The sequence below is a fragment of the Leopardus geoffroyi genome, chromosome E2 (genome assembly GCF_018350155.1).
Source record: "Leopardus geoffroyi isolate Oge1 chromosome E2, O.geoffroyi_Oge1_pat1.0, whole genome shotgun sequence".
Lineage (NCBI taxonomy): Eukaryota > Metazoa > Chordata > Mammalia > Carnivora > Felidae > Leopardus > Leopardus geoffroyi.
In genome coordinates, this window is record NC_059335.1 from 44,479,572 (window position 1) to 44,498,979 (window position 19,408).

The 19,408-nt window shown below is 45.9% G+C and overlaps 1 protein-coding gene across 4 annotated transcripts in view; it reads left to right on the forward strand.

Annotated features, from left to right (window-relative positions):
* Nucleotides 1–3,937, forward strand: part of TANGO6 (transport and golgi organization 6 homolog) — a 194,204-nt gene extending 190,267 nt beyond the window's left edge. For 3 of the 4 annotated variants that reach the window (XM_045443300.1, XM_045443302.1, XM_045443301.1), the window contains one exon: nucleotides 3,550–3,937. In XM_045443300.1, coding sequence (XP_045299256.1) covers nucleotides 3,550–3,726 — 177 coding nt within the window. In that variant the 3' untranslated portion in view covers nucleotides 3,727–3,937. The remainder of the gene's footprint in view (nucleotides 1–3,549) is intronic. The other variant, XR_006702727.1, reaches the window with a different exon arrangement.
* The last annotated feature ends 15,471 nt before the right edge of the window (nucleotides 3,938–19,408 follow it).

Consider the following 19,408-nt stretch of genomic DNA (forward strand, 5'->3'; position numbering starts at 1 on the left):
TTGATTGGGGGACCTGCTGTGACTGCACAGATCACACAGCCATGAAGCGAGCCTGGTTGTCTGGCATCATTTCAATAGATATTCTTAAAATTTTTAGTTTTTACCAAGTGAGAAACTGGCCAGGAGTAGCATGCATACGTGCCTTCTTTCATTCATAAATCTTTTAGGTATCTGCCACATGACAGTCACTGTATGAGGCATTGGGACTTCACCAGAATGAATGATATGTGATCTAGTGAGGAAAACGTACTTTTAATTACACAATAAATATTTAAGCTATAGTTGTGATACGAGTTACAAACTGAAGTATAGGCGTGAGTATACTTGGGTGGCTCAGTCAGTTAAGTGCCCGAGTTCGGCTCAGGTGATGATCTCGCGGTCTGTGGGTTCAAGCCCCACGTCGGGCTCTGTGCTGACAGCTCAGAGCCTGGAGCCTGCTTCAGATTCTGTGTCTCTCTCTCTCTCTGCTCCCCTGCTCACACTCTGTCTCTTTCTCAAAAATGAATAAACATTTTAAAAATTAAAAAAAAAAGATGCAATTTTGAAACACCATGATACTATTTTTCACTTACTGGATTAGCAAAGGTAAGAGTTTACAGTACATAGCACTGAGGAGAATATGGGGAAACAGGTATTCTCACAGTGTTAGGTAAAAATGTAAGTTGTTGCAACCTCTCTGGCCACATCTATCAAAATTTTATGTGTGCATGAACTCTTGACCCAGAGATTCCATTTCTAGATATTTGTCCTATAAATATACTTGTTCATGTCTGCAAAGACTTAAGTAGCAGAGTCTTTATTGCATCAATATTTGTAATAGCAAAAGAGTTTTTTAAACGAGTTTAATTGGGAGTGTGTATAAATAAGTCGTGTGACATTCATCCTATACAGCCAATTATACAAAAGATCTTCGGGGCGCCTGGGTGGCGCAGTCGGTTAAGCATCCGACTTCAGCCAGGTCACGATCTCGCGGTCCGTGAGTTCGAGCCCTGCGTCGGGCTCTGGGCTGATGGCTCAGAGCCTGGAGCCTGTTTCCGATTCTGTGTCTCCCTCTCTCTCTGCCCCTCCCCCGTTCATGCTCTGTCTCTCTCTGTCCCAAAAATAACGTTGAAAAAAAAAAAAGTTAAAAAAAAAAAGATCTTCAAAGTATATTAAGTCACCAGGTATCATGGCACATAACAGCGTAGAATATAATTCTGTGCTTTTATTTTTTTTTATTTATTTTTTATTTTTTTTTTCAACTTTTTTTTTTTTTTTTTTTTTTTTTTGGGACAGAGAGAGACAGAGCATGAACGGGGGAGGGGCAGAGAGAGAGGGAGACACAGAATCGGAAACAGGCTCCAGGCTCTGAGCCATCAGCCCAGAGCCCGACGCGGGGCTCGAACTCCCGGACCGCGAGATCGTGACCTGGCTGAAGTCGGACGCTCAACCGACTGCGCCACCCAGGCGCCCCAATTCTGTGCTTTTAAAAAGGGATGGGGAGAAGGACCTGGATGGCTCAGTCAGTTAAGTGCCCAACTTCAGCTCAGGTCATGATCTCATGGTGCCTGGGTTTGAGCCCCAGTTGGGCTCTGTGCTGACGGCTCAGAGCCTGGAGCCTGCTTCGGATTCTTTGTCTACCTCTTTCTCCCTGCTCCTCCCCCGCTCATGCTCTGTCTTGCTGTCTCTCAATAAATAATGAATGAATGAATGAATGAATGAATGGAGGGGGGAAACATATATGCTTGTAAACACCTAGCACATTTCTCAGAATTAAGTATGATATTCTCTGAGAAAGAAAAGAGTCTGGAGTACAAGAGAGACTAATATTTTTCATACATAATTTTTTATATTGTATTACCTTTTATTTTTTTTCTTAAAGTTTATTTATTTTTTTTTAGAGAGAGAGAGAGAGAGAGAGAGAGAGAGAAACAGAGTGTGAATAGGGGAGGGGCAGAGAGAAAGGGCGACACTGAATCCAAAGCAGGCTCCAGGCTCTGAGCTATCAGCACAGAGCCTGATGCCAGCCTCAAACCCATGGACTGTGAGATCATGACCTAAGCTGAAGTCGGGCTCTTAACTGACTGAGCCACCCAGGTGCCCCTTACCTTTTCAGTAAAAATAAATAAGAACACAGGTTCTGGATGTTTAGAATCTGGCTCCACCATTTTTTTTAGCTGAGTAATCTTGGGAGGTTACTTACCCCTCTAATCTTCTATGCTCTCATCTGTAAAACGAGGCTAATAGCTTTCCTTTATATGACCAGCATAAAAATTAGATAACATAAGAAAAATACCTAGTACAGTACGTGATCCAAAAATAGTAGCTTTTGAGGCACTGAGCCCAGACCAGAAGTAATTTCACAAGTAGTCGCAGACAAGTCATGTGACCCCCTGTGACCAGGTGTCTTCAGTCCCCTAGTTTGACCACTTGATCCCTAAGGCCTCTTAGGGGCAGAGGGAAAGAGAGAGAGAATCTCAAGCAGGCTTCACCCTCAGCATGGAGCCGGACATGGGCTTGATCCCACAACCCTAGGATCATGAACTGAGCTGAAATCAAGAGTGGGACACTGAACTGATTGAGCAACCCATACGCCCCTGAAACCTGTTTCTTTCTAGAAGCTCTAACTGCAAAGCCAGGAAGATTTTGAAGGAAATTAGGAGCTCCTGGGAGTAGGTGCTTTGGCACCCTCCCAATTCCGTGTCAGAGCATAAGATGAGAACATGGGACGTGAGGACTGGGTGTGGCTCTGTCTACACGGCCCTCTCGTCTCCTGTTACAGGGTTGCAATTGAAAACCAAATTATAGTGACTTGAGGAAGGGCATGGAGATGGAACTGTGGTGGAAAATTTTTTTTAATGTTTATTTATTTTTGAGAGAGAGAGAGAGAGAATGTGGGTGAGAGCATGCAAGCAGGGGAGGAGCAGGGATTGAGGGAGACAACAGAATCTAAAACAGGCTCCAGGCCCTGAGCTGTCAGCACAGAGCCTGACACGGGGCTCAAACCCACAAACGAGAGATCATGACTTGAGCCGAAGTCGGATGCTTAACCAACTGGGCCACCCAGGTGCCCCTGTGGTAGAAAAGTTTTAAAGTAGTGGCAAGGAAAGGCATGCTTGTTGAAGAGAGAGCCTTCTGGGTTTCATATGATAGATGTCTGCAGATGGGTGTCAGCAGAGGGCTTTGTGGGAGCTAGAGAGGAAGATGCTGGTAATTGTGCTCTAGGAGTAACCATGTCTGGGCACTATTCCCTGTCTGTGGTTCTAAGGTTTTTGCTATGCTTTGGGACTGAAGGAAGGGGTCTGGGATGTATACTTTGGCCTGGAGATATTGGGGAGTAGCAGCCCCCAAGGCCAGTGTAGTGAGGTGTCAGGGGTCATGAGAAACCCCAGAGGAAGCCTATCTCAGTACAGCTGCTCCTCCTTCCATCTGAGAAGGCCATGCATTATCTTCTTAAGGGAGCCTGCAAGTTTTCTCACAGAACTTCTCAGACAGGAGAAGGCAAATAGGTCTTTGTGAGCAATTTTGGAACAGTAGACAGATAGTCATGACACTGTCTCTCTCATACAGGTGCTGAGGGATGTCCTTAAGGATCTCTACCACCTGCTGAAACACGTGGTGCGTTTGGAGCCCGATGATGTGGCCAAGCTCCACGCCCAGCTGGCCCTTGAAGAGCTGGATGAGATCATGAGAAACTTCCTCTTCCCACCACAGAAGCTGGAGAAAAAGATTGTGGTGCTGCCCTAGACCTGGCTCTAAGGACATCAAGGAGGTAGAGGACCAAGAGCAGTGCCCAGTCCTTCCAGCAGGTGGCCCCACTGCCTCTTTGGTGCTGGCAATATGGCTGACCCTGGATGGCTTTATGTGTCTGGTCATTTGTGCCTTCAGGCTGACCTTCCTAAAGCATCTATTTAGCATCCTGCATCCAGCCTGAAGCATGTGTCATTAGAAGACAAAAGATTACAAATCTCATTTATCTGCACATTTTTTACTGGCCTGGAGCATTTAGAGAAGGAAGTCTACTTGATGGATATATATATATATATATATATATATATATATGTAATTCGATGGAAGTACATTTTTTTTTTTTTAAATTTTTTTTTTTTTTTTTTTCAACGTTTATTTATTTTTGGGACAGAGAGAGACAGAGCATGAACGGGGGAGGGGCAGAGAGAGAGGGAGACACAGAATCGGAAACAGGCTCCAGGCTCTGAGCCATCAGCCCAGAGCCCGACGCGGGGCTCGAACTCACGGACCGCGAGATCGTGACCTGGCTGAAGTCGGACGCTTAACCGACTGCGCCACCCAGGCGCCCCGGAAGTACATTTTTAACACAACTGGTAGAATTTGATTAATTGACCATTCTCTTATTGTGACTTGAACAGAAGAGGTTGACCACCCTCCTGAGTGGCACATGTGTCATATATCTTGACATTCTTTCATAGTGAGATGGTTCTTCCTTGTGATAATGAGGAGCAGCCAGAGCTACTCATCCTTGGCTACTCAAGAGGCTTATCAGAATATAGAGATGCAGTTGGAGGTAGGGAGGGGAAGGAAACTGTTATCAAAACATGCAAAATGGAATAAAATTATTTTGGCTGGAAAGAATAATAGGTCTGAATCTGGTCTTCGGCTATTGGGATGAAAAGCTGTGGCACTGAGGAGGATTTGCACTCCAGAGAAGAGAGTCAAGCTTGTTGAATCTTCCAGAGATGAAGAGTAGCCCTGTGTTTGTCCTCCCGGGCCATTTTCTTAGCTCCCCCTGCTGCTATTTGCATGAAAGGGCCCTGATTATAGAAGAGAGCCATAAACATCTTAGATGAGAGAGTTTATATATAGCATTTGGTCGCTCTGCTCCTTCAGGAAGGAATGCTTAGACAATGGGTTAATTAAATGTGTGCTGGAAAGCGTGTAGCATATTGGTGACCTGAAGCAAGGTTTATTGAAATCCTATCAGATGTAGCACTGTGGGCTCCTCTTTATTTATGTATTTCGGCCACTGAATTTTGATTGCAGCTAAAAGAGAAGAGGAAAAGGAGAGATTGGCTGAGTGCTTCGGATGAGCACTCCCTGTTGTCAACACCTCAGCAAGGCTAACCCAGAGCTCCTTGACCAGTCCTTAGCTTTCGGGGCTAGGTACAGGATTTTATCTCCACTCTCTGGGGTAATCAGGCCTAGGGCAACCAAAACACAATTTCCCAAAACTCTTAGGTGACTGAAGGCGCCGTGTATGAGCGTGCCCATTTGCCAATTAACAGGACATTTCTCTCCAGCAGGATTACAGATGTGGTTCTTAGCTTAGAACCTTTGTGGCACGCATTCCTTTACAGAGACTGTCTTATAGTTAGATGTGGATCACGAGTTAGCTTAGTAAGCAAAGAATTAGAACAAAGGCAATTAGATGCTTTTAGGGAATATTTCCATTCAGCTAGTGTAGCTGGATTTGTCTCCATTCTCCAAATTAGGATGTCTGCAGAATCAGGATTGGGGTTTCAAACCAGAGAACAATCTCCTTTGAACCAGCCGGATATATCCTAAAAATTCTTGTTTCTTGGCCTTCCTTGAACCACACTCCCTACAACCTACTTCAGATCATCAGATTGGATATGTTAGATGATTGAATTCACTTACAACTTCATTTGCATTAAGTGCGTTCCAGTTCTGAAGATATATCCTAACTGATCACCTTGATTAGACTGAGAAACTCTAGTCTCAAGACCTGAACTCCTAAGGAGTGTCTCACCAAGCATTCTAGTCCCTGTATCTCCATTTATAAATTGCCTCTTAATTTGAATTATTTGGCAAGTAGCTAAAAGCAGCTGTTCTTTATTGATTTTGATGGATTCCATTTCAGAGAGTGACTTTTTCTGACCTTGTTACCAAATTCAAGGGAAAGACACTGTAATGTAACCCTCCTAAACATGACCAAATATTAAAAATTTCCAAATATATATATATAATTATCTTATGTCCATAATATATATTATATAATGTTATATAATATTATTTCATATATTATATAAAATAATATTATATTATATATTATATAATATTTAAAATATATAAACAATATAGTATATACTATAATTATAGATCAATTATGTATAATTAATTATATATTACATAATATATTATATAATATATATAATCTCCATCTGCCCTTGGGAAGGAACATGAGAATTAAGAACTTTATTTATTTTAAATTTTTTTAAACGTTTTATTTATTTTTTGAGAGAGAGAGACGGAGACTGAGCATGAACAGGGGAGGGGCAGAGAGAGAGGGAGATACAGAATCTGAAGCAGGCTTAGGCTCTGAGCTGTCAGCACAGAGCCCAACGTAGGCCTTCAACCCACAAACTGCGACATCATGACCTGAGTCAAAATTAGATGCTTAACTGAACGAGCCACCCCGGTGTACCCCAAGAATTAAGAACTTTAGCATAGAGACACCTGGCTGACTCAGTCAAAGAAGCATGAGATTCTTGATCTCAGGGCCAGAAGTTTGAGCCCCACATTGGGTATATAGATTACTGAAAAAATAAATAAACTAAAAAAAAAGAAAAGAGCTTTAGGATAATAAAAATACAAAACTGAAAGAAAAGTAAAGAAAAGAAAGAGAGAAAGAAAGAAAGAAAGAAAGAAAGAAAGAAAGAAAGAAAGAAAGAAAGAAAGAAAGAGAGAAAAGAAAGAGGCACAGAACAGAACTCCAGGGCAGATGGCAGCAGCAGTCCTGGGGCCTCCCTGCACAGGGCCTGGGAGGTATGTCTGGTTCTATGGAATATGTAATAGCAACTTGCCTCAGGCTTGCCTCCCACCTCTGCCCTTCCTCCCAGGCTGTCTTCCCTCTGCTGCCCTTCCAGTCTGCTTCCTTATCCATCCCACTGAACTTCTCTTAGCCTCTCACCTTTGGTCCCTTCCACTACCCAGCAGTCTGCCCAGTGATCGCCTGGATCACTCATGGGGTCTCTTACTTGGCCCTGTCCTGCCTTCTCTCCCTCCTTTTCCTTCCTGGTTTCTTCCAACTCTTTCCAGGCCTACTGTTCACACAGCACCTCAGCTTACAGAGGATGGCCCTGTAGCAAGAGACACGCAGGGGCCCAGAGCCCTGGCTGCAGCCAGACCCCAGGCCTGCTGCTCTAGCATATACTGCTTGCTCAGATTAGACTTCCCAGAACTCTGGAGAGTTTCCCTCTCTGTTATGTGTCTCTTCCTCCTCAGCACTTGCCCTTGTACAGGTCCTCTCTTCTTTAATCGGAAGTCTCCTAGCCTTCACTTTGCTCCTTACCATCCCTCCACACACATACTTGTCCATATGTCCTAATATTCTCCTTTCTTCACCTCTGTTCTCCATTGTTTTACTTTCCTGTGGCTCCGCTCACCCATCTACGTATAAGGGCCGAGGTGGCAGGGACTGGAGATTAGGAGAGCAAATCACAGCAAGAGTGACAGCCATTTATTGAGCACCTACTATGTGCCAGATGCTGTGCCAGGCACTAAGGACACAGCAGTGAACAAAGCAGACAGAACCTTTACCCTCAGGGGAAACTTACATTGTAACGGAAGGAGACAGACAATAAATAAATAATAACATAGAAGAATGTCAAGTGAGGTTAAATCCTATGGAGAAAAATTAAGTCAGGAGGGTGTGTGTAGAGCGTACGGGGATGGGAGCTGTAAGTTGAGGTCAGTTGTCTAGAGAAGGCCTCACTGAGAAGTTGAGATTTGAGTAAGGATCACAACTGACAGTGAAGATATTTGGGAGAAGAGCATTACAGACAGAGGGAATGGCAAGGGCAAGGGCCTGGAGCCAAGAGTGTGTCCGGCAGGTTTGAGGGAGGGCCGGCAGGCCAGTGCGGCTATGGCAGAGTGAGCCAGAGGGACGCGGAGAGGATGGGGCAGTGTGACGTGCCAGATCTCTCAAGCCTTATGGGGCACTCTGAGCGGGCGGGGGGCAGGGGCAGCCACAGACCTATCTCTCCCTGAAGCCACTTCTGCTTCAGTGCTTTGAGGCTGAGTGTGTGAATGCCGTAAAACGGGAAATGCGTGTAGCCCAAAGGCGTTTCATACCCAGCCACTTTTTTTTCTCAGTTGGAATGAAGTGGTGAGCCCCATCGCTTCACCATCTCCTTCCCTGGAAAGCAAATGTGTCAGGCTGCCCTCGCCCACCCACCGCCCCCACCCCTTGTTGGGGGGTGGGAGGGTTGCCGAATGGAGCCTTGCCCGCCTCAGTAGCGCTTTGCTGAGATGGAGAGATGGCTAAGACATGTGAAAGTGGATCATTTGGGAGGAAGAAGTTGGATGATTCTGACCTGTGCAAAACCAGACTGGCTTCTGGAGTGTTTTTGCACAGAGATCCAGAATCTCACCCTGCTGGAATGTCAGCCGCAAGGGAGAGAATGAGAAAGGGGAGCTGAGTTCCAGGGTGGGCTGTGAGAGGCCGCCACTGTTCCCCCCAACCCCCCGCCGACCACGAGGCATCTCCATCCCCCAGCCCCTGGGCGGCAGCCGGCTTGACCCGTGAGAGCCTGGCCGTGTCCTTCGGCAAGTTCTGCAGCCACAGACATTCTGCAGTCACATGCAGCAGCCTCACTGCAGTGTGCGTACCTCTGACTCGCTTGCACCGCTCAGCTTGGCTGAGACCGGTGCTGCTGGGGGCTGGGAAGTTGTCTTCCAGGGAGCCCGCCGCCACCGTGGCTCTCTTCTCTGCCCTGCCTGCGGGGCTTGGGGCTGCCTGCCGGCAGGTGAAGAGGAAATGCAGACCCCCACAATCCGCCCTGGAAGGGGCTGTGCCCACTTATTTGAAGGATCATTTCCTGGTGTCCCTCTCGACCATTCTTTCCGCTGACTCCCAAGCTGTGTGCTTCCCGGAGGGCTCAGGGACTGTCTCCCTCCCCGCCCTCTGCAGTTCCCGTGGGGCTTAGAACAGGAGGATCAGTTCCTCTGTGTTCCCTTTCGTTTGGAAAGTCGTTGTGCATCCAAAACCGTGTCTGATTCTCACAACAACCTCGTGTAACAGGGAGGCAAGCTGTTGTTACCCGCCTTTGGCGGGATGTGGCCCCGTGTTTCTGGGTCTCAGTGAGACTCTTGAACACCTGTTAAATACTATAGAGGCTCTCCCCATCTGCCCCCATCCCCCAAAAATAAGTATAGGAGCAAAATCTTTTCAACTAGAGCACAGTTTGGGAAGAAAGCTCAGGGGTTTCAGCCTAGGTGTCCCACGAAGATATAGTTTGATTTGTGCTGACACAAGCTGCCATGTGCCTACCAAGACCCCCGTGCCTGCCCCGTGCCACCTCTGAGGACGACAGGGAGTGATAGAGCCCTCAGGTATGGATACCCTGGCTGCTTGTGTGTGTGTGTGTGTGTGTGTGTGTGTGTGTGTGTGTTCTAATTACACGTTACATAAACTGACAAATTTAATATATATATGTAACAAAAATAAGAAAAATTCCCACAATTTCACTTCCACTCATACCCCAAGATTACCACCAACAACTTGATGTATATCCCTTCAGATATTTCTTTCCTTTCATACTTTTTCCAAACGAATACAGACATGCATTACTGCTTTCAAAAACAAAAGTAGGATTGAATCATAAATAGGGTCCCACGTATTTTTTTTCTTAGTTATATATCTTGGAGACATCTCCTGCCAGAGCTTATAGATCTCTCTCCTTTGAGATGGGGCATGTGTTCTGTAGTATAGGTGAGCTACAGCTGGTTTAAGCTTTTTTTTTTTAATTTTTTTTTATTTTTTTTATTTTTTTTTTGAGAGAGAGAGAGAGAGTGAGGGGGGCGCAAAGCGGGGGAAGAGAGAGAGACAAGAGAGAGAGACAGAGAGAGAGAATGAGAATCTTAAGCAGGCTCCATGCTATCAGTGCAAAGCCCCACACAGGTCTCGAACTCACCATGAACTGTGAGATCATGACCTGAGCCACCCAGGCGCCCCTAAGCATTTTTTTTTTAAGAAGGCTTCACATCCAGCACAGACCCCAACATGGGGCTTGAACTCAAGGCCCTTAGACCGTGACCCTGAGATCAAGACCTGAGCTGAGATCAAGAGCTGGACACTTAACCAACTGAGCCACCCAGGAGCCCTATGAATTTGTTTCTTGATGGTCTGTTGAGTTGTTGCTAATTTCCAGTGATTCTCAACATAATTGTTTACATACTTAAGTGTTTCTATAAGCTAGGTCCTAAGAAGTCAGAATGTTGGACCAAAATGCTTTGAACATTTTTAAATATTAGTACCAAAATGTCCACCAAAAAGTATGTGCTTTTTGGATGCATTCCCCTATGCTCAGTTGACATTTTAATACCGTGAAATACAGGTTCAGTCTCCACGGCAAAGTGTTGACACCGTTCTCTAAATAATTCAAGGACTGGGAAATCTTCAGGGGCTAGAGTTTTCTGTACACCAAACCACCAATGGGAGCACAATAACACACTTGGCAGGTACACTCAGCAGCTTACAAGTCCTCATCCTGGAGGGAAATCCTGAGGCCCTACAGGGCTTCCAAAAAGGATTCTTAACCGGGGACATCTGACTGGCTCAGTCAGTGAGCATGTGACTCTTGAACTAGGGGTTGTGAGTTCAAACCCCACGTTGGGCGTACAGCCTGCTAAAAAAATAAAATATAATTTTTACCAGACTCTCAGTTCTGAGATTCTGTCCTGAGATGTAGGGTTTGCCCTCTCAGGGGGTTTGGAGTGTCCCCAGGATAATGACCATGGTTCCCAAACCAGACTCAGGACGTAGGGTCTGATGGCCCCTCAAAGTATCAAGTTCATCTTGTAAAATCCAAGATAAATGACTGCTCTCCAGCACTGTACATAATAATCAGTTAACACTATAAAGAGCTTATTACATTCTTCTGTGCATTTGAGGTATATTAATTCACTAAATCCTCCCACTTTGCCTGTGAGGTAGGTATTATTATTATCCCTCTTCTACGGATGGGAAAAGTGAGGCACACAGGAGGCTAATTACTTGCCCCAGATTACATACCAGTGGTAAGTAGCTAAACCAGTATTTGGACCCCCGGAAGTCTGGCTCCAAAGCTGGACTTGTAACCATTTTGCTTTGCTGTTACCCAATAGGTAGTATGTTTTCAAATGGTTTTTTTTTTAAAGTGTTCTTAATGTAAGTGAGGATAAAGAAAGTGATTCCCTGCTTGTTTAAAAAAAATTTTTTTTAACGTTTATTTATTTTTGAGACAGAGAGAGACAGAGCATGAACAGGGGAGGGTCACAGAGAGAGGGAGACACAGAATCTGAAACAGGCTCCAGGCTCTGAGCTGTCAGCACAGAGCCCGACGCGGGGCTCGAACCCACGGACCGTGAGATCATGACCTGAGCTGAAGTCGGACGCTTAACCGACCGAGCCACCCAGGCGCCCCAACCTGCTTGTTTAAATGGACCACCTATGTCGGCCCTGATTCCCTCCAAGTAGTGTCCTCGTACAGCAACTCCAGCCTCAGACACCTGAACTTGTTGTTTGCCCAGCAGCTAGAGATGAGGTTTGATAAAAACTCCCTAGCCCTCCTGCTCCTATACTTCGACAGCTTTCACAAATTGCTTATTTAAAGCCTTATTCTTCCTTCTGGGGGTGGCTAAGGTAGAAGCCACCCGCGACTGCCTTCCTGGGAGCAGAGGAGGCAGAGAGCCATGTGTGCATGCGTGTGTGTGTGCAACATAGAAAATGTACAACGTCTTCCCATGAAATCTAACCAGAGCCCAGAAGTGTCCCCTTTGAAGGTTGGCTGTTTGTTTTGTTTTGTTTTTTTTACCTTTTCATCTCCTGGAAGCAGCGTTTCAGTTCTCAGATTTCATTTTCAGAATGATCACAGTGGATCACTTTAAACTATTATCTGTTGTGTCTATATTTCTTGCTTAAATACATTGATAGCTCTATCCCATACCGTCCCTGAGAGAGAAGAAATTGAGACTGAAATTAACAGCCTTCATTTGCAGAAGGGAAACATAAGGTCCAGACAGGTAAGTTCTTGCATATGGGAAGAGAAAGAGGAAGGGGAAGGGGGAGTGCAGTAGGGCAGAGAAACTCGTTCCTCTATTCACCGATTCTTAGGCTTGGCCACATAGCCAGCACCTCCCTCCATCCCAGAGCAGCTGGCGGTGAGAGCTGTGACACTGTCAGAGAGCAGTTCGCGGGGAGCTTCTGAGCTGCTGGAGCGCCCTCTCTGCTGGGGAACTAGGAAGAGCCGCGGGGCCTTTAAGTGGCTTATTAAATGATGTAAGATTTAATCTTCACTGTCTGCCTTAGAGCTGAAGCCTGCTCAGAACAGTGCCTGGGTGGGGCTTTTCTGATGTACAGCCCTAGTCATCACACGCCAAGGTAGCCTGGCACTGGGGAGAACAAAGCCACCTGCTCCCTACTTCCAGAGTCTCTAGAACTTGAACAATCGTCCCTGCCCCTCCCCCCCCCCCCACCACGTACAACACACACCTTATATTAGACCACACACCACTTTCAAGACTTCAAACCCTGTGGTGACCATATTAATCCTCGGGAAGGGCCAGCCTGAATTAGGCTGTCTTTACTGAAAGAATGGTGGTACTGATGCTTCAGAGAGCTGGAGGGTGGGATGAGCTCCCGGCCAAACTCCCCAAAGAAACTGTATCAGTGTTGGAGGCTCCAGCGTCAGCCATGTGGGAATTTCTCCATGGCCAAGGCCAGGACAAAGGGAGAGAGATTGGGACCCCATGCCCCAAAAGAGAGCAGCTCAGACCCAGTACCAACCCATCCTTTGGGTTAATAGGAAGAGCCCCCAAAATGCCGAAGTTCTGTTGTTTAGAAACTGAAAGCTGATCCAAGTTGGGTTTTGGCAGCTCTGTCCTGCCATTGACAAGAGCTGGCTGCTTTCCCCCGCCCCCCCACTTCTCCTAGAGAAGGCAGGCAGCACTCGAGCCAACGAAAAGACGATGTCGATCCAATTCCAGGTGTATTGCGGGGATGTGGGGACTGATCCTCCCATCTGGTCCTGTCCTCCTCTGTGTTTCTCCCTGGCTCTCCTTCCTAATTTCCAGTTTAAATCAGCATCCCTTCTCCTTTTTCTTCTTTTCTTCTGGCTTGGTAGCTCATTAGTTCATTGTTCAGGTTTTAAGGTCAGTTAATTCAGTCAGGTGCAGCAGGCAAGGTGCTAGAGGGAAATGGACAGACACTTCTACTCTCTGGAGCTCACCTCCAGGATTGGCTGGCTCTCTACTGTCCTCCTGGTGCCAGATATGTACTTGCAAATCTCAGCTGAGGAGAATCCTCAGGATGTGTTCTTAACCTCAGATGCATAATAGAATCAATCACCTAAGGAATTAAAAAAAAAAAATTCAAGCCTGGGGCTCACCCCCAGTGATTCTTACTAAATTAATTGATCTGGGATAGGTTCCAGGCATTAGTGTTTTTTAAAAAGCCCCAAGGTTTTAAAAGTCTAATGTGCAACAGCCAGATGCCAGAACCAACGCATTAGCTTACCCTGTGCAAAAGGAGTGTGAGAGTGTGTGTGTGTGTGTGTGTCTGTGTGTGTGTGTGTGTGTGTTGGGGGCAGGGGGTGTCCTAGCCAAAAAAAGAAAAAAGAAAATCTGGTAGTAGGGCATACTTTGTGGGGTTGGGGGGAGGTCCTTCCCCATGAAGGAGTGGATGAGATCTGCCTCCACCATTGGCTCTTCTCTAATTGCTTTTACGGAAGATCCGGCTTTGGACCTCCTCTGTGACAGTGACTAATGATGTCTTTCATCAAGAAAGGGGACATAAAGCAGAAATGCCAGCACATTTAAAAACTGTTGTGGATGTTATTGTAACAAGAGCCAAATGAATTTGGAACAAGGTTACCTTAAGCAATCTGTTTCCCTCCTGCTGATACAGCGGCTGGGACTGTAGACTGGGATAGTGTTCTACTAAAGTCCAGAAAGTGGGTGTGTGCTTGTGTAATGAGCATGTATGCATGTGTCCATTTTTAGTACAGTGAGTGAGGTGCGCACGTGGGTATGGGCACACGCTCGGGTACTTGCATGAGGGGCGCTTTACCACTCCCAGAGAACCTGTCCCTGGGGCTTCCTCCAGCCTCAGTGCCGTGCTGTTGACATCATTCTTGGACACCCTTTTTTTCAGGAAAAGCATCCTTTCAGGGTACGCTTAGAGCCCATATTCATGTGCACCCTCTTCCCTTACCCGGGATCACTAGGATCTTGGATGAGGGGGTGAGTGGGGGCTGACATCAGCTGGGGTGTACCAAGCAAACCATGTATGCTGGCTCAGGACTATGTTGCCAGGAAGAAGTCTTTTTATAATTCACTCAAAGGTGCTGGATGCACACTGCCTCCTTCCCTGCTAACTTCTCTCAAAGGATCGGTGGGAAGGATTTAAATAAAGCAAGTTACTGAAGTTTTGACTACCACTAATTCTATCTATATCCTCGCCTTCCCAACTTTACTGCTTTTTTTTTTTTTTAAAGAAGTAATACCTACACCCAGTGTGGGGCTGGAACTCACAACCCCAAGATCAAGAGCCAGATGTTCTACTGACTGAGCCAGCCAGGTGCCCCTTGACTGCTTTCTTTGTAGACTGAGGTTCCTAAACCCTTTACACCTGAACTTGTGTGTGATATAGACTATATCCCACCCTGCCCCAGCTTAGAAGGAAATTTTAAAAATTCAAGACTCATATCATTTTAAATACATTTTTATTGCAAAATTATTATAGTTATTAATAGAAAATTTGGCAACCACAGAGAAAAAAGTGAAGAGAAAAAAATCTATTGTTCCACTACCCAGACAAACCTGATCTTGATATTTGGGTGAACTTCTCTCTTGCCTTTTACTTTATAGGATTTAAAAGAAAGCAACAAAGTGAACGTAATCATGTATACATGACAATTTTGTATCCTGCCTTTTTTTACTTAACATTGCATCAGAAACATTTTTGCATCTTCCTCATCTTCATGAACATAGTTTTTAGTAGCTGTACCATATCCCAACATGAAGGAGATTATGGTTGAAAATCACCTTCTGGATTTTTTTTTTTTTTTTTTTTCTGCATTTGCCTAGGAGAGGGAGAGAAAGGAAAAATGGCCGGGAAGAGCTCTTTCTGTTCAGGATTCCAAGAAAAGCATCTCCAGGTCTGGTCTGATATTCCGTTATCGGTCTGGTATGCCCTCCTAATCCTGACCTTCAAGCCAGCATAAAAGAACCTGGCCCCTCAGTAGGGGCTAATGGCTCTGCCGCCAGCAGAGCAGAGGCCCCTTAATTTGAAATGAAAATGATTCTTCCATCCAAGGAGAGAGAGAGAGAGAGACTGGAGTTAAACTCTTACCATTGCAACTGCAGGACAGAAAAGTCCTTACACCTGCTTCTTCAAACATAGCACCTAGAAATGGTACTGATTACAGAGTCCTTGTCAGTAGGAGGGGAAAGGCATGAAAGGGTAACTTTGTTTGGTAGTAGCTGCCTCGCTGTAGTCAAGGCACACACTTTCCACTTTGAATTATGTATTAACCGGGTGTTGCAGATTAAGCTGCCTTGAAGAGGAAGCCCTATTTAGTCAGCTGGGAGACATAACCTGCTATTCTTTGGAGGCCGGTTTAAATTCACCTTCATTAGCTTCAGGAGGTTTTGATTCTGTTCGGCCCAGGGGAGCCGATGGGAGGCAGCCTGGAGGGACGGCTTGGCTGCCATTCCCCATTCTGCTTTGCTTCGCTGGAAGCTGCGGGCTGCATGCCATCGAGGGGCACTGAAGCGTAAGGTCCGAGGGTGAGGGGGGCGGCTGTGGAGCCCGAATGCCCCTCCGCCCCTCCGCCTTGTCACTCACTAGGAGACCAGCAGAGCAGAGCTGTGCAGCACCTGGTTCCTGGCAGGGCTGGCCTGCAGCTTCAAGCACCAGCGATGACAAGGGAGATTGAACGGCAGACTCCTATTGGTGCAAGGTGTCTGAGCACTTCACAAGTTTGGATTTGAAAACTGGCGGAAAGATGAAATCTTTTTTTTGTGGAACTGTCAGCTTCAGTTACCTGAAGCCCTCCAAAGCTTTGAGAATGGCCCTCTCAACCCTGCAAACGATAGGAATGTCTTTCTCTTGATGATTGCTCCACTTCTCCTGCCACTTGTGCCCAAGACAGTGACACTGCCTGCCCTTAGCGGTGCTTCCTGATGGCGGCACCAACCGTTCCCACTGCATGCAGCCCCCTTGCTCTGGTTCATGGGCTTGCTAACATGCCTCCTCCACCCATTCCCTCTCCCTACCTCCAAACCACAGCTCAGTCGTCCCCAGACAATACTGGTAGCCTATTCCTACCTTGGTTGGACTTCTTCAATACTTCTCCATTACTACCAAATAAAGCCCAAAGTCCTTATTCAGTCATTCAAGGCTTCCAGAATCTGCCCTTAGCATCCTCCTCCTCAGCAGCTAGAATTTGCCTGGCATGTCTTAGAGCAGGTACTGTTGCAAGTTCTTCAATGCAAATTTCTTTTTTTTAAAGGTATTTTAAAAATTCTCTAAATGCTTACTTATATATTTTTGAGAGAGAGAGGGAGAACACAAGCGGTGGCGGGGAGCGGGGGGTGGGCAGGGAGAGGGAGAGGGAGACACAGAATCCGAAGCAGGCTCTAGGCTCTGAACTGTCAGCACATAGCCTGACGTGGGGCTTGAATCCACGAACCGCAAGATCATGACATGAGCCGAAGTTGGATGCTTAACCGACTGAGCCACCCAGGCGCCCCAAGATTTTATTTTTTTTTTAAATAATCTATACACCCAATGTGGGGCTCGAACTCACAACACAAGATCAAGAGTTGCACACTCCACTGACTGAGCCAAGCCAGGTGCCCCTTCAGTGTAAATGGCTTGTTTCATCCAGGCCTTTCTTCACTGCCCTTCAAACACACCTCATCCATTCTTCTACCTGCTCTGTTCTTAAGCTACTCTTCCCATCTAGAATGTTCCTGACTTTCTGCACAGTCATCTCAAGTTCTCCATGAAACTCTGCTCAGCCTATTCCAGCTCCCTGAGATCTCTTTCCTGAAATCCTCAAACTCTTCTAGTTGGATTCTCTTATCAACATCTAATTATATAAACTGTCTTGTATGATGACCATTTTTGAAGTGTATTTGTCTTCAAAATGGATAAGTGTCTAGATGGCAGGGACCAGCCTGAGATTTTCTGGTGTCAAAGCATCGTTCTCTTCTCAGAGCTGGTCTTCAGTGTTTGTTAAGTGAATGTTGAAATACAGCACACATTTTCTACTACTGAGCCGAATGAAGAGGCTTATCCTTTGGAACCCGTGTAAAAGCCATTTCAACAACATCTGAATTCACGCGTTTAAATAATTAGGTGTGGAATTAGTCCTATTCTTAAATCCCCAGTGGTAAGCAGAGATAAACTTGAGCTTTATTGTATCAGCCCCTTAAAGATCCCCCCTCTTGCCCTTGATGAGCTGAATGCAAATAGGGCACCACAAACTGGATCTTAATTACAGTCAAATCCTCTCTGGCATAGGCTGCCCACAAAGGTAGAGACCCTACTTGCTGCCTGGTGACACAGGGTCGCTGGCCCTGCAGATTAGAAAAAGAGAATTTGCTTCTTATGGGAAGCCATTCAGGGGGCCAAGCCAACTGGTATGGGCAGAATGTTTACTGTTCTCATGATGTTGCATCTGGACCTGCTGTTCATTTAGGAGTTTTTAATGGACTAGCCCACCAACTATAAAACTCCCTGGAGCCAACTGAGTGAGATAGGCAATAAGCCTGTGGGGCAAATTTGAAGCCTTAGAAATTAACTAGGCATGAGACCATCCTGGAACATCCCCAGGAAACTTGCTCCCAGAGAAGTCATGCTGCTGTTGCGTTGAGGGCAGACAGATCTTTCCAAACTGGCTGTTCCATTCCTTCAGCTTCTAAACAGGTCACTTACAAGCAGCCAGTTGGCTGTATATGACTCACAGACACATTTTGCCTGGCCTGTGGAGTGTTTTCTTCTTTTTTTTTCTTTCAAAATTTGAATTAGTTGCTAACACTTAAAAATTAGGAGATTTCCCATAAAAATCTGGATTTCAGATTTCTCTTGAAAACAGAGCGCCTGCGCCCTTCTCCTTACTGGGATATCTTTAAATGGGATATTCACTCCCCCCAGGCAGATACACTCATTTTTTTCCCCACCCAGCCCCTGTTTGTATTCCCTGATCTAAAATGTTGCAGGTTGCAAATTGGGGTGGGAGGTAGGATCAGATAGCTCTTTCAGTCTCTGGCAACTCCAGGCTCTGTGATGATGCCCCTGAATGTGGAGGAGATGGCCTGGGGCTCTGGGAGTCCATAATGCATTTGAGACAAGGCATTTTTTCATTAACACTGGTCTCTGAATTTCCGGTCACAAGTATCACATCCTGGAGGAATGAGCCTGTAGAATCCACGGCATTTGCAAACAGATGCTGGTCTCTGGTGGAGGATAACTGGAGTTAACTTTCACTGAGCCTCTGCTTTCAGCCCATTCTTCAATTTTGTAACAACCCTGTTAAGTAGATACTCAATCCCATTTCTGGGAGGCAGACCCAGAAGGCTAGGGCCTTGCAGCTAGTGGCAGGACGGACTCCAAAGCCTTCCTCTTAACCAGAGGCTTCTCTCTCCACCTGCATATTAGCTCTTCTTAGGTCCTGTCTCAAGTTTCAAAACACATTCCCATTGTGGATTCAATACTAGTTTTTTTTTTTTTTTTTTTTTTTAATGTTTACATTTGGGGGGCGGGCAGAGAGAGAGGGAGAGAGACAATCTGAAGCAGGCTCCGTGCTGTCAGCACAGAGCCCACTGCAGGGCTCAATCTAACGGATCATCAGATCACGATCTGAGCTGGAATCCAGTCCAGCAGTTACCCGACTGAGCTACCCCGGCGCCCCTTAATACTAGTTTTTAAAACACACAAAAAAGAATATTTAAACCATATAGCATATTTGTGATGATTTTCTCAAGCCAAAGTGTGAAATGATCTGATTTCTGTAATGCACGATGGGAGTGGGTGGAGTAGGTGTCTTTGCCAGGGGTCTTTGTTTGCTTGTGGGACCCAGCAATGAGTTCTGTGGCCTAGAGCCTAGGGTGGGCAGGAGCAGCTTGTAGACTGCAACTCAGGTTCCTATAAATGTGTTGCAGGTTGGGAAGAAGCGATAGAAATTATCTCGGGTGTGTTTGGAGGACACGTAAATTCATTTTTTACTAGTCTTTAATTATAATTTCTCTTCAAGTTTTTCCGAGATTTGGAAATAGGGTTCTAATTTGGCTGGTTCTAAACTTCCTCTCCTAACAATTCCTCACCTCTCCCTGACCCCACTCCATCTCATCCAAGTCTAGCACCAGCTTTTAAGGAACCTGAAAAACACTGGCTATAAGGTCAGCTGGGAATTTTAGGAGGTTATGGATGTCGGAAATAAAAGTG